The sequence below is a fragment of the Salvelinus namaycush genome, chromosome 4, assembly GCF_016432855.1.
Source record: "Salvelinus namaycush isolate Seneca chromosome 4, SaNama_1.0, whole genome shotgun sequence".
Classification (NCBI taxonomy): domain Eukaryota; kingdom Metazoa; phylum Chordata; class Actinopteri; order Salmoniformes; family Salmonidae; genus Salvelinus; species Salvelinus namaycush.
This window is the reverse complement of record NC_052310.1, coordinates 79,263,293-79,277,955: the sequence shown is the minus strand read 5'-3', so window position 1 is coordinate 79,277,955 and position 14,663 is coordinate 79,263,293. Positions and strand designations below refer to the sequence as shown.

The window sequence follows — 14,663 nt, the reverse complement described above, 5'->3', positions numbered from 1 at the left end:
CTCCACTGTATAAAGTACAACTGTGTTTTTCTAGAGAGGAGAGTCCCTTCTCCACAGCCAAATGTTGCTTTAACTGTCTTTGTATTATCCAAATGTATTTTCCTCATGGAATGCTCTTTAGCTACACTATGTATACAACAGTATGTGGTCACCCTTTCAAATGAGTGGATTCAGCAATTTTAGTCACACCCGTTGCTGACAGATGTATAAAATCGAGCACACAGCCATGCAATCTCCATAGACAGACATTTGTAGTAGAATGGCCTTACTGAAGAGCTCAGTGACTTTTAACGTGGCATCGTCATAGGATGCCACTTTTCCAATAAGTCAGTTCGTCATATGTCTGCCCTGCTAGAGCTGCCCCGGTCAATTGTAAGTGCTGTTATTGTGAAGTGGCAACATCTAGTAGCAACAACCACTCAGCCGTGAAGTGGTAGGCCACACAAGCTAACAAAACGGGACCACTGAGTGCTGAAGCGCGTAGCGTGTAAAAATTGGATGCAACATTTACAACCAAGTTCCAAACTGCCTCTGGAAGCTAGGAAGCAACGTCAGCACAAGAACTGTTCGTCGGGAGCTTCATGAAATGGGTTTCCATGGCCGAGCAGCCGCACACCTACAGTAAGATCACCATGCGCAATGCCAAGCGCCGGCTGGAGTGGTGTAAAGCTCGCCACCATTGGATTCTGGAGCAGTGGAAACGCGATCGCTGGAGTGATGAATTACGCTTCACCATCTGGCTATCCGATGTACAAATCTGGGTTTGGCGGATGCCAGGAGAATGCTACCTGCCCCAATGCATAGTGCCAACTGTAAAGTTTGGTGGAGGAGGAATAATGGTCTGGGGATATTTTTCATGGTTCGTGCTAGGCCCATTAGTTCCAGTGAAGGGAATCTTAACGCTACAGCATACAATGACATTCTAGATGATTCTGTGGTTCCAACTTTGTGGCAACAGTTTGGGGAACGCCCTTTCCTGTTTCAGCATGACAATGCCCCTGTGCACAAAGCGAGGTCCATTCAGAAATGGTTTGACGAGATCAGTGTGGAAGAACTTGACTGGCCTGCACATAGTCCTGGCCTCAACCCCATCGAACACCTTTGGGATGAATTGGAACGCCGACTGTGAGCCAGGCCTAATCGCCCAACATCAGTGCCCGACCTCACTAATGCTCTTGTGGCTGAATGGAAGCAAGTCCACGCAGCAATGTTCCAATATCAATTCCCAGAAGAGTGGAGGATGATATAGCAGTAAAGGGAGGACCAACTCCATATTAATGCCCATGGTTTTGGAATGAGATGTTCAACGAGCAGGTGTCCACATACTTTTGTTTATGTAATGTACCTTGCTATTGTGTATCAAATGCTTTCTCCTTTGTCCTCAATGGGATTCTCACAGCAGAGGCAAGAGAATTATTTTGACCACACGGTCAATCTATGATAGGACCATTACCAATACATCCAGCTTTATTTTACTGGTTGACTGATCTCTCCTGAGTTTTTGCGAGACCAAAGTGCAGAGGCATCACCATTTGCACTAATCTAAAACACATGGTTGATTCACTGATTAAAAACACACAATTAGATAAGATGACTCAGTTACTTATCTAGTCCAATCCCTGTCCTTGGGCCTGTATCAGATCAACAAGAAAATGTATATTTGTGTCATTCTCAAAACTTTTGGCCACAACTGTACAGTATATTATTCACTAGGACAGAGTCCACTGGGGTGCTATTAGCTATAGCTAGAAGATGTTTAATATTTTAACCACTTTACAATAACACAGTACAGTATTCCAACTTCAATGATAACACAATTTAATCTGTTATATTCGTCCCAATAATTCATCAGAATTTTTTTAATAGTATGTCTTGTTTATGATGTCGTTCACACCAATTGCAAAATATCGTGCTGCCACAATTCGTAAATTATTTGTTCGGAGCAGGTTAGATATGTGTCTTTTCACATTCCAAGATAAGCTGTTGACCAATAGAAATCCTTTCAAATGCTGAATGAACTGTATATGTAAAAGTCTGTGGTTGGGTGCTTCATGTTGGTTACCATTATCAGCACCTGGAATGGACATTCAATCTGCAGCGCCGAATATCAGCGTTGTAGCGCGATTGAAATTTAAAGGGGATTGAATCCACAATCTACAGATTGAATCCAGGCCAAATGTGTATTTCTCCTTTATTTGTTTTAGTTTTCATTTGTCACAACAATGCAATCCAGCAATACCCATTCATAGCTAAAACTTGTCCTTGTTGGAGTAAGAAAACTTAAATGTAAAAAAAGGACAGAAAATCTTAAAATACAGCTGTGTGTTGCATAATACAATGACTAGAAACAGAATTCTTTAACTAATTGAATAAAAGCAAATCAACACTTGCGTCTTTCCTTGCACCATACATTCATGTTTACATTTTCCCTACTGTACTTACAATTCAGTTTAGCCAGTAAATGACCTGAACCATTCAAATTAGGATTAAAGTGAATACATTTTTGAAAGGCGACATCTTAAAACATCCAACAATCCTGCATTCAAATACATTAGCTTTGTATGTAGGGCATACGCCCTCTAACTCAGCTGGTAAGAAGACTTGACATTATCCATCAACTCTTGGATGGAGTCCTTACCGTTGATATTAAGTGCACTTCTGTGATTTTGCATTAAACTAATTTAAGGATAAGGTTATGGCAGTTTATGCACATTTTTTTAATGTATAATCTGCAATATTGCTTCTGAGTCACTTCAACTACTCTACACAAACATCAAACGTGGAAAAACATCAAAGGTGATAGAAAAAAAGCCTCTGGATTAGCCATACCTGGCAACCTCCCCTGGTAACATGTGGACCACTCAAATCAATATAGGGATCAGTATAGGGTCGGAAATAGGGCACATCTATGGGATCCTTCCAACGGAGAGGGCATTCAGCGTTGTTAGAAATGACAAAAGTGACCTCCAATGATGTGTCCTCTGTGGTGGCAGAGGTGCTTCTGTCCACCTGGGGCTGCATCTCAATAGTCTTCTGTCCGCCTGGGGCTGCATCTCAATAGTCTAAAGTGGGCTTCCTTTCCTTCATCTGGCTGATATGAAAGAACCTGAGCAGGTGAAAGTAAATTCCTGGTAGGTGACTACTATATTGCTTTCACTATCCTGTGTTGTTTTCCTCAGTGCAGATGAAGGGAAGGAGATGAAGAGAAGGGAAAAATAAGATAAAGGGAAGGAAAGGGGATGAGGAGGGAAGGAAATAAGGGAAGTCCCTTCAGACTATTGAGATGTAGCCTGGGGGTGTCCGTGGTTCCTCTAAGCTGAGGTATAGATGTATTTGGTCTTGGCGAGGCCCGTGAGCTCATCCTCGTAGCGAGGCAGGCAGCAGAAGAGGATCCCACAGCCGATGCAGAGGATGGTGGCCCCCCAGCCGAAGCCGTAGGCCCAGGTGTAGTCGTATCGCCCCTCGAAGATCAGGTCATTGAACTTGACTGGGTAGATGATGAGGGCGATGAACTGAATGACCACTGTGGTGAGAAACAGGCAGAACAGAGATTTGTCAGTGGTGGAACATTCAGAAACAGGCAGAACAGAGCGGGTCATCAGGGATGGATCATTCCAAACAGGGGAGGAGGCTGACTCTGTGGAACAGTGACACATAAGTGTGAGAGTCTACCAAAACTAGCGTGAGGGTGTGTGAACTTAAATCTCTAGGGCTTAGATGTAACAACAAGTTAGAGCATGTGTCATTTAGATTAGAAGGTGGATAATAAAGTGGATGTACTGTGAGGTAAAGTTGATATTTAAAAAAATTTACTGTATGGATGGCGAATCACAAAGTGGGATCAAACAATGGATCACATAGCGATGATTACTACTGTTACTACTTTACGTCCACATATACTGGTGATCCAGTCAGAACTAGTTCTAAATACTAATACTTATTTACTACACTCTAAACACTGGGAAAACATTCTCATGAGAGGACGGCGGCTTTATAGTCAGACACCTCTATGATTCAGCTATGTCTGACAGAGAGTTTCAGGGTAATTCTGAGTGACTGTGTAGCCTCTCTTTCCCCTAGGCATAGGCCGGGCTGGGCTATCAGGTTTCACACCAGGGTGGCAGCTGCAGAAGGGGGGACATGGGGAGTAGCTAGGAGGGGGAGTGTTCCTATTATCTCACTATCAGTGCTGTGACTCAGCCAGATGCAGAACATTCTCTCAGCCCTTCCCTGAACCTCAGAGCAGAGTAGGGACACAAACAACTCCCACTCCCTCTTCTCATTGGCAACGGTTCAAATAAGAAGACTAGCTTTAGGACTCGCCAACTACACAGTAGCTATGGTTGCCATGCTACTTGAGTCCCCTCGGAACGTGGAGGAGCATAGGAAGCACTAAAGTATGAGAGTAATTGTAGTTTGAGGTTTGGAGCAATACATTTTGAGGCAGGCCAAATTAACAAAGGAAAGACAGTTGTTAATATTTCACTACGTCTTCAATAACTAACTTCTCCTCCATTAGCTCAGACACTTGAAGTACAAAAACATAAGGGAGCGGTTTCCCTGACACAGATTACACCTAATATTGGACTAAAAAGCATTTAATGGATATTGCTTTATAGTCCAGGAGTAAAATGAATCCGGGAAACCGCCCCAAAAAGAACAGAAAGGTGTTGTGTTTCTTACCAGTGATGAAGAGCAGGACCCCGATGACAGGCAGAAGGCTGATGTTGAGGGTGCAGCAGAGAGCGATACAGGAGATGATGAAGGCTATGATAAGGATGATGAGGCCGATGATCATAAGAGCTGCCACAGCCTGGGCCCAAGCTGAAAACACAACAAGCAATGTTTAGTACAGTGCCTTCAGAAAGTAGTCACACCCCTTTCCCTTTTTCACATATTGTTTTACAGCCTGAATTTAAATTGGAGATTTTGTGTCACTGGCCTACACACAATACCCCATTTTGTCAAAGTGGAACATTTTTACAAATGAAAAGTTGAAATGTCTTGAGTCAATAAGTATTCAACCCCTTTGTTATGGCAAGTCTAAATAAGTTCAGGAGTAAACATGTACTTAACAAGTCACATAATAAGTTGTATGGCAATAATAGTGTTTTGAATGACTACCTCATCTCTGTACCCCACACATACAATTATCTGTAAGGTCCCTCAGTCGAGCAAAGAATTTCAAACACAGATTCAACCACAAAGACTAGGGAGATAGGTAAAAATGTAAAAAGCTGTCACGGCCGTCGTAGGGAGGAGACCAAGGCGCAGCGTGGTAAGCGTACGTTCTTCTTTATTTAAAGAATGAACACTGAACAAAACGAACAAAATAACAAAACGAACCGTGAAGCTAATATGGATAGTGCAGACAGGCAACTAAACATAGAACAAGAACCCACCATCGTCACACCCTGACCTAACCAAAATAATAAAGAAAACATAGATAACCTGTTATGGCTGCAAGGGGCAGTATTGAGTAGCCAGTTAAATGGTGCCCATTTCAAACGGCCTCGTACTCAATTCTTGCTCGTACAATATGCATATTATTATTACTATTGGATAGAAAACACTCTCTAGTTTCTAAAACCGTTTGAATTATTTCTCTGAGTGAAACAGAACTCATTCTGCAGCACATTTCCTGACCAGGAAGTGGAATGTCAGAAATCGATGCTCTGTTCAACTTCCTGCCTATACATGGGCATGATACGTAAGAGTCTACGTACACTTCATACACCTTCCCCTGGTTGTCAAGAGGCGGTGAGAGAAGAAATTTCGTGTTTATCTTGGTCTGAGGTGGAATTAAAGCTCTTTGTATGGCGTGACCGTCCATTTCCTGTTTCTGGAGCGCGCGAAAGGGGACATGGATTTGCCTTCTGTTTAGCTGTCGTTATGGACGACTAACATCTCCGGTTTAGATTTTATTTGATACATGTGACCATATCATCGTAAAGTATGTTTTTTCAATATAGTTTAATCAGATTATTGAAATTTTTTCGGGAGTTTTGCCGTGTTCCGTTCTCTGACTTTGTTGACGTTGGAGAGATCCGTGCCACTTGGCAAGTGCCCATGCTAAATGATGAGGGAAATTTGCTGTTCCAGATCCAAACAACGACTGTTCTGGACAAAGGACACCTTGTCCAACATTCTGACGGAAGATCACCAAAAGTAAGAAACATTTTGATGCTATTTCTAATATCTGTCGTGCATGTGAACTGGTCGTCGGCGCCCAAGTGTTTCTGGCTATTGTGGCTACGCTAATATAACGCTACATTTTGTTTTCGCTGTAAAACATTTAATAAATCGGAAATATTGTCTGGAATCACAAGATGCCTGTCTTTCAATTGCTGTACACTATGTATTTTTCAGAAATGTTTTATGATGAGTAATTAGGTATTTGACGTTGGTGTCTGTAAATATTATGGCTGCTTTTGGTGCAATTTCTGATTGTAGCTGAAATGTAAACTATGATTTATACCTGAAATATGCAAATTTTTCGAACAAAACATATGCTATACAATAAATATGTTATCAGACTGTCATCTGATGAAGTTGTTTCTTGGTTAGTGGCTATTTATATCTTTATTTGGTCGAATTTGTGATAGCTACTGATGGAGTAAAAAACTGATGGAGTAAGAAAAGTGGTGTCTTTTGCTAACGTGGTTAGCTAATAGATTTACATATTGTGTCTTCCCTGTAAAACATTTTAAAAATCGGACATGTTGGCTTGATTCACAAGATGTGTACCTTTCATATGCTGTATTGGACTTGTTAATGTGTGAAAGTTAAATATTAAAAAAAAATATCTTTTGAATTTCGCGCCCTGCACTTTGAGCTGGCTGTTGTCATAAGTGTACCGACGTCGGGCTTGCACGCCAAACAGGATAACTAAGGTCAGGGCGTGACAAAAGCAGACATTGAATATCCCTTGGAGCATGGTGAAGTTATTACTTACACTTTGGATGGTGTTTCAATACACCCAGTCACTACAAAGAACAAGGTTTCCTTCCTAACTCAGTTGCCGGAGAGGAAGGAAACCGCTCAGGGATTTTACCGTGAGGCCAATGGTGACTTTTAAACAAGTTCAATGGTTGTGATAAGAGAAAACTGATGGATCAACAACATTGTAGTTACTCCACAAACTAACCTAAATGACAGAGTGAAAAGAAGGAAGCCTGTACATAATACAAATATTACAAAACATGCATCCTGTTTGCAATAAGGCAATACAGTAAAACTGTAAAAAAAAAATAAAAAAAATTGTGGCAAATAAATTAACTTTATGTCCTGAATACAAAGCGTTATGTTTTGGGGCAAATCCAACAACACATCACTGAGTACCACTTCATATTTTCAAGCATGGTGGTCACTGCATCATGTTATGGGTATGCTTGTCATCTGCAAGGACCAGGGAGTATTTTTTAGGATAAAAATAAATGGAATAGAGCTAAGCACAGGAAAAATCCTAGAGAAAAACCTGGTTGTCTGCCTTCCAACATACACTGTGTGACAAATTCACCTTTCAGCAGGACAATAACCTAAAACACAAGGCCAAATATTCACTGGAGTTGCTTACCAAGACGACATTGAATGTTCCTGAGTGGCCTAGCTACAATTTTGACTTAAAATGGTCCTGAAGATACATGGCAAGACTTTAAAAATGTCTGTCTAGCAAAGATCAACAACCAACTTGACAGAACTTGAAGAACATTAAAAAGAATGTGCAAATATTATACAATCCAGGTGTGTAGTTATTTTTTTAAATGTTTTTATTTAACCAGATAGGCCAGTTGAGAACAAGTTCTCATTTACAACTGCGACCTGGCCAAGATAAAGCAAAGCAGTGCGACAAAAACAACAGAGTTAAACATGGGATAAACAAACGTACAGTCAATAACACAATAGAAAAATCCATGTACAGTGTGTGCAAATGTAGTAAGATTAGGGAGGTAAGGCAATAAATAGGCCATAGTGGTGAAATTATTACAATTTAGCATTAACACTGGAGTGATAGATGTGCAGATGATGATGTGCAAGTAGAGATACTGGGGTGCAAACGAGCAAAAATAAATAACAATATGTGGATAAGGTAGTTGGGTGGGCTATTTACAGATGGGCGGTGTACAGGTGCAGTGATCGGTAAGCTGCTCTGACAGCTGATGCTTAAAGTTAGTGAGGGAGATATGTCTCCAGCTTCAGTGATTTTTGCAATTCGTTTCAGTTATTGGCAGCAGAGAACTGGAAGGAAAGGCGGCCAAAGGAGGAGTTGGCTTTGGGGATGACCAGTGAAATATACCTGCTGGAGCGCGTGCTAGGTGTTGCTATGGTGACCAGTGAGCTGAGATAAGGCGGGGCTTTACCTAGCAAAGACTTATAGATGACCTGGAGCCAGTTGGTTTGGCAAAGAATAGGAAGCGAGGGCCAGCCAACGAGAGCGTACAGGTCGCAGTGGTGGGTAGTATATGGGGCTTTGGTGACAAAACGGATGGCACTATGATAGACTGCATTCAATTTGCTGAGTAGAGTGTTGGAGGATATTTTGTAAATGACATCGCCGAAGTCAAGGATCAGTAGGATAGTCAGTTTTATGAGGGTATGTTTGGCAGCATGCGTGAAAGAGGTTTTGTTGCGAAATAGGAAGTCTATTCTAGATTTAATTTTGGATTGAAGATGTTTAATATGAGTCTGGAAGGAGTTTACAGTCTAATCAGACACCTAGGTATTTGTAGTTGTCCACATATTCTAAGTCAGAACCGTCCAGAGTAGTGATGCTAGTCGTGCGGGCGGGTGAGGGCAGCAATCGGTTGAAAAGCATGCATTTGCATTCTTAGAGACTTACCCAGAAATCTGACACCAACAGGCGCTTGAACAGCTTCTATCACCACGCAATAAGACTGATAAATAGCCAACAAAATAGCTACACGGACCGAGTTTACCTTGTATCTTTATTGACCTTTTATTTCAGTATTTGCACGCTCTATGCACACTTCACAGGGCACTACACATGCACAGACACCATCACTACAACACACACACACAAACACTCACTCCATCACCTGATCACTCACACACATTTATACTGACTCTACACACCCACTCACATACAAACTGTGCTACTATTTATCTTATATTCTGTTGCCTAGTCACCTTACCTCTATACATATCACTCCAGTATCCCTGCACATGTAAATATGGTATTGGAACTAACTTGTAAAAATATTTCCTGTATATAGTATGCTATTCTTACTTACTTACTTAATTGTGTATTTCATATTTTTTATTATTATTTCTCGTTTAATTTTTTTCATCAGTACATTGTTATTGATTACTAATTACTGGTTGGGTTTTGAATTTGTAAGAAAGGCATTTCACTGTCCTTGTGCATGTAACATTGAAACTTTAACTTGAATAAATGTGATTCTAACATGTATTGACTCAGGGGTGTGAATATTTATGTGAATTAGATATTTCTGTATTTAATAAAAAAAGAAACACCCTACCACACCCAACAATAACACAATTACAGGGCCAGGAGGACACCAAAAACAACATCTCATTTAAAGAAAAGTTGTGATTATGCATCCAATACGTTTAAACACATTGTCCATGGAATTCTACAATAAGAAATTCTCACAAATTAAAGATTTGTCCCCCAATCAGATTAGGTTGTGAATGAGAGACTCTCATAGCTATTTAGGGGGTCTGGTTTGATCTCCTTCTCTTGAATGTTAAAGAAACCAGCAATGCGCTTGCACATTGTTGCAGAAAGTACCCTCGCTTGTAGTAGTTTCAAGTTCCAAGTTTTATTAGTCGTATGTACATGAAACACATGGTTTACACAGTCTAACGAAATGGTTACTGGCAGGTTCATGCTGGACAAAGCAACAACAATAAGAAATAAGAAAATATAAGAACATGAACAAAAAGTAATTGTCAGTAGAATAAACTATTTAGCATAAGTTTAATAGAGGAAGGCCCAATTTAGTCAAATATTTACACCTGTATTAGGTAAGGAGGGTAGTACATTGTTATGCCGCAACACAAATATTGCAATGAAACCAGTGTATTATAATAAATGTATGACTGAATCCTGATAGGTTTCATTGCAATGCGGAGCAAACCTTTGTTCTAGTATCACAACTGCATCATATTTCAACACACATTACTGGTGGTAGGTTATTAACTGACATATGTTGCATGCAAATGCAGAGCTCACACCTTAAATTATTCACTCTCTGTCTACCATCAGGATTAAATGACAGGCAGCCTACGCCTGAGCTTCAGGCACTGCAGTCATGCCTTCACTTGCCTCTAACAGACAACGGGATCCTAGTCTAACAAGTTTAACTTTGTGTGTACTAAACCATACAGTAGAGTATCATTCAAACATTAAACCGATGTAGAGAGGTGGCATGAGAAAGGATAATGTCCCTTGTGTTCAGGAAATGTAGATATTCTCACACTCAAAATGATGTGCTTCTCTGGATCTCAAGTCCATGGTCGAGAACCGTTTTAGTGTATTAGTAGCCGACTGTTACAGTTGTTTGCCTGTTGCAAAGGATCTCTTTAAATGCTAGTGAAGGATCTCTTTAAAATGTTAGTGTGAGTACTTTAATCTAATTCAAACAGTGTGATGTGGACAGCTCACAGGGCCGAAGATAGCTCACAAATATGCCTGAGTCTAAATACTCTCCAGAAGGGGAACATCTGTCTTGTGACTTTCCTAATCAAGTTCAAAATAAACAACCAATGGCAAACCAATGTTGTTAATTTGAAAAAGTATGGGTCTGAACTTAAATCGATTGAATCAGTTGAGTCGTCATCTACAGCGATTAAGTACAGATTCTATAATTGAGTTTGCCACTGTTTGGTTAAGGTGCACGTTTGAGTATTGTTGATTTCATTCATGCACTGTGCATTTTAAATAAGCAAGTTCGTTATGTGACTCCAAGCTAAGAGGTATGCTTGCAGTTTTAGGTAGGCTCTATCACATTGATTTGGCAAAAAAAAAATTACATAGCCTAATAATCACACAAAAATGCTCAACCCCATTAAGCAATTCCTATTATTGAGGGATTAATAAATTAGTCTGACAATATTAAAACAATGTTGATACAATAGTAATTACTGTGTTATTACACAATATACAGAGACAATTTGAAATGTTCACACGGGTTTGATTGTGAAGACAAACAAATCCCATAACATCATCCATGCAACATGACACCACTAATTCCAGAGAATCCCTCCATGCCATCTTCCCACCCAGGAAGGGACAGGAAGTGGCCCTTGGAATGGACAACATCCGGCTGGGGTTGATTAATCACAACAAAGTTGTGTTCCAGTGGTAATATGTCAATACTAGTTCATCTTGATGGCACCAGTCAGATAGCGACATTACAGCCAACTGCACTCACCCAAACATTGTTAACCTTGGACCAGCAGCACTGACTCCACATACACCGCATAATAAAAAGGAATATATCATTCTCCTTGATTTGTATTTGACTAGTTATAAACTAACTTTTTATGGTATGAAAATGAAGGGTACAATTATACCAATTTAATTTCTCTGAGTCCAATTCCACCTGCCTGCTACGCAATCCCACAGTTTAGGGTAAATGAATGGTTGCATTTATGTAAGTAACCCACTGACCGAGCAAGGATACTGGGGTAAGTAACCCACTGACTGCGCAAGGACACTGGGATAAGTAACCCACTGACCGAGCAAGGACACTGGGGTAAGTAACCCACTGACCGAGCAAGGACACTGGGGTAAGTAACCCACTGACCGAGCAAGGACACTGGGGTAAGTAACCCACTGACCGAGCAAGGACACTGGGGTAAGTAACCCACTGACCGAGCAAGGACACTGGGGTAAGTAACCCACTGACAGTGCAAGGACACTGGGGTAAGTAACCCACTGACAGTGCAAGGACGCTGGGGTAAGTAACCCACTGACTGAGCAAGGACGCTGGGGTAAGTAACCCACTGACTGAGCAAGGACGCTGGGGTAAGTAACCCACTGACTGAGCAAGGACGCTGGGGTAAGTAACCCACTGACTGAGCAAGGACACTGGGATAAGTAACCCACTGACTGAGCAAGGACACTGGGATAAGTGTAACTGTCTTTTCCTCTCCTTATAACATCAACAATGTTGTTTACTGAGAGCTGAAACTATTCCTCAATTTGGACTGCTACCTGAATGACAACACAGCTGTCCTAACTGACTGACTGACTGCAGCAGTACTTCCTGAGTTTTGAGTAATAGCATATGTTCCGAACGTACCAGACATGGATATTCTTCACCAGTGTCCAGTGAAGACAGAGGCATTTTCTCAATTATCTTTTCTCACCACAGATTGTCTGGCAGTGGTTAGTAGCAGGACCTCTCCAGCTTGGTAGGGGCACTCATCACACTTCTAAAAATAGCCCTGAGAACATGACTGAGAAAGCCATCTTGACATGAATCCATCCTGCCTGTTAATACCAATATTCAAAGGCAATTCTCTATTCTATTTTGTTCTATCATATACTATTGTTAGGAATTGGAACCTTGGTTGCATGTAAAAAATGTGACGCAACCTCTGACATTTGATTTCTATTCTTACAATATATCTAAAGCAGCCAACATTTTAATTTAGTATGAGAAAGGATCTGAGTGGATATGTGCTTGATCAGAAATATTCGCTGATTACCATGATGAGTTGAGATGTTATAGTAGCTGGAAAATGTGCAGGAAAACACCCAACAAACAGGGGGTAAAGACAATGGGAAACAGGGAAAATCAAGTGTTGTTCGAAGTTTACTCTGACTGGCTGCCACTTTGCCATTGAAAAACCCCCATGAGAGCATTCCTTTGCTTGTTGAGGGCTGACTTAAGGAAAAGGAATTGTGGACCGAAATAAAGAAATAGGTTGATCATGAAGTAGGCCCATGCACTTGCCCAACAAACAATATACAACTAATGAAATGCCTCTGTGGAATACCTTTTGTACTGTGTAGGCTGAATATTAGTTATTATGATCTTGATCAGAGAGTGGGTATAATTTGTGTAACGTTCCAACAGGAATCTGTTCCAAACACTTTATAAATAACAAGGTTACCAACAAACGCATACAAAGTTGTAGGGAGTGGGTTATTTAATTACGTTTTTCGGCAGCTAGTTAGCTAGGTGAACTGATCATGCTACTTTGTATGTGTTGTTTGTTGGCAAACCTTGTACTTTGGAACAGTTTCCTGTTGGAACGTTCCACAAATTACACCCACCCCAGATCAGCCTTACTGTGAGCAGTCTCCAAATCAAATTCTGAATACATACACACTATAGTACAGAAGGCTATATTGTCAAATAATTAATATAGTGTTATTTTCCTTGTCACTATGATTAGGGCTGTTAAGTGAATCTTTATAGATTTTTTTTCAATATGATACTTACAGAATTCCATGAGAGATTTGCATTCCCAGTTGTCATTCCGACCTTGGCATTGACTCCACATACTTGCGTAGTGGGACTTTGCGTCCTTGTCCTCAACCCATCCCGAAGTAGCAGCAATGGCAATAATGTCAAATATAATCGCAAAAAGCAAAAGAAGTGGTACGATCCACCTGCATCTTGGATACGCAATTCCACAGCGAAACATATTCGACAAACACAGACCAGACAGTGCGGATAGAAGCGGTCAGGCGTCCAAATACAGTATGGGTTTGTGTAGGCTACACCTTTTTTACTGATCAAATCTGAAAGCCCCACCCTAGATTGCAACGTAATCCGTGCACAGTAGCCGAAACCTGTTTAAATTACTTGGAAAGGCAGGCAGGCTCATTCTCGTCAGGCTTGGCGGAGGGGCGAGAGTCAACCCAACCAGCATCTCAAGCCCAACCCATTGACAGTGGCCGCAATCCAAACACTTAAAAGACACACCCTATCCCCTTAGTGGACACTTCTGATGACGTATCATTACGTCTGATGAGTATACACTGTTTTAAATTAATTATTTGTATTTTATTTACAATTATCAACAAACAAAAAGGAATAGTCACATGCAAACAAGCATACATACAAACTATTTACATTGCCAGGAATCCTAAAGAAACAAATCATATTCATTAATAATACAAGTTTTAATTGTCTTTTTGTTTTTCATTTTTGTTAAGTAGTGCCATATTGTTTAAATTAATTTATAAAGGGGGAAAAAAAGTTGTGAATTAGACCATTTGCATTTCTCAATTTGAAATTTACCTAATATTACTAGCAGTTGAATGAAATATACTACATCTTTGTCAATGCCAGAATTTCTGAAATAAATCAATATATCACAACCTGTCCCGTTTTCTTTGTAACAAAGTTCTGTATGTCAATCCCCAAAAAATCTACTATAAATACAGGTAAATTTTTTAAATCTTTCTCCAAACCACAGAAATCTCAATTATAGTCAGTATTCAGCTTGAATCTTTGCAAAACATGTTTCACAGGATAAATTATATGTAACATTTTAAATGAAACTTCCTTTACCTTGTTACTGACACAATATTTGTAAGGAATTTTCCATGCTTTCCCCCATTGTATATCACCATAGATATTTGACCAAAAACATCTTGCTGAGGGAAATGTAGTATCACAAACAATATTTCTAATATGTTTATTACTACATTTATCTTT

The 14,663-nt window shown here is 40.3% G+C and overlaps 1 protein-coding gene across 1 annotated transcript; it reads right to left on the bottom strand.

Annotated features, from left to right (window-relative positions):
- Positions 1-2,177: 2,177 nt before the first annotated feature.
- Positions 2,178-13,872, bottom strand: LOC120045748 (p53 apoptosis effector related to PMP-22-like). Its single transcript, XM_038990686.1, has 3 exons — positions 13,440-13,872; positions 4,684-4,824; positions 2,178-3,523 (listed from the first exon to the last, which is right to left on the bottom strand). The coding sequence occupies exons 1-3, from the start codon at positions 13,642-13,644 to the stop codon at positions 3,312-3,314; spliced, it is 558 nt and encodes a 185-aa protein (XP_038846614.1). The 5' UTR covers positions 13,645-13,872; the 3' UTR covers positions 2,178-3,311.
- Between the last annotated feature and the right edge of the window lie 791 nt (positions 13,873-14,663).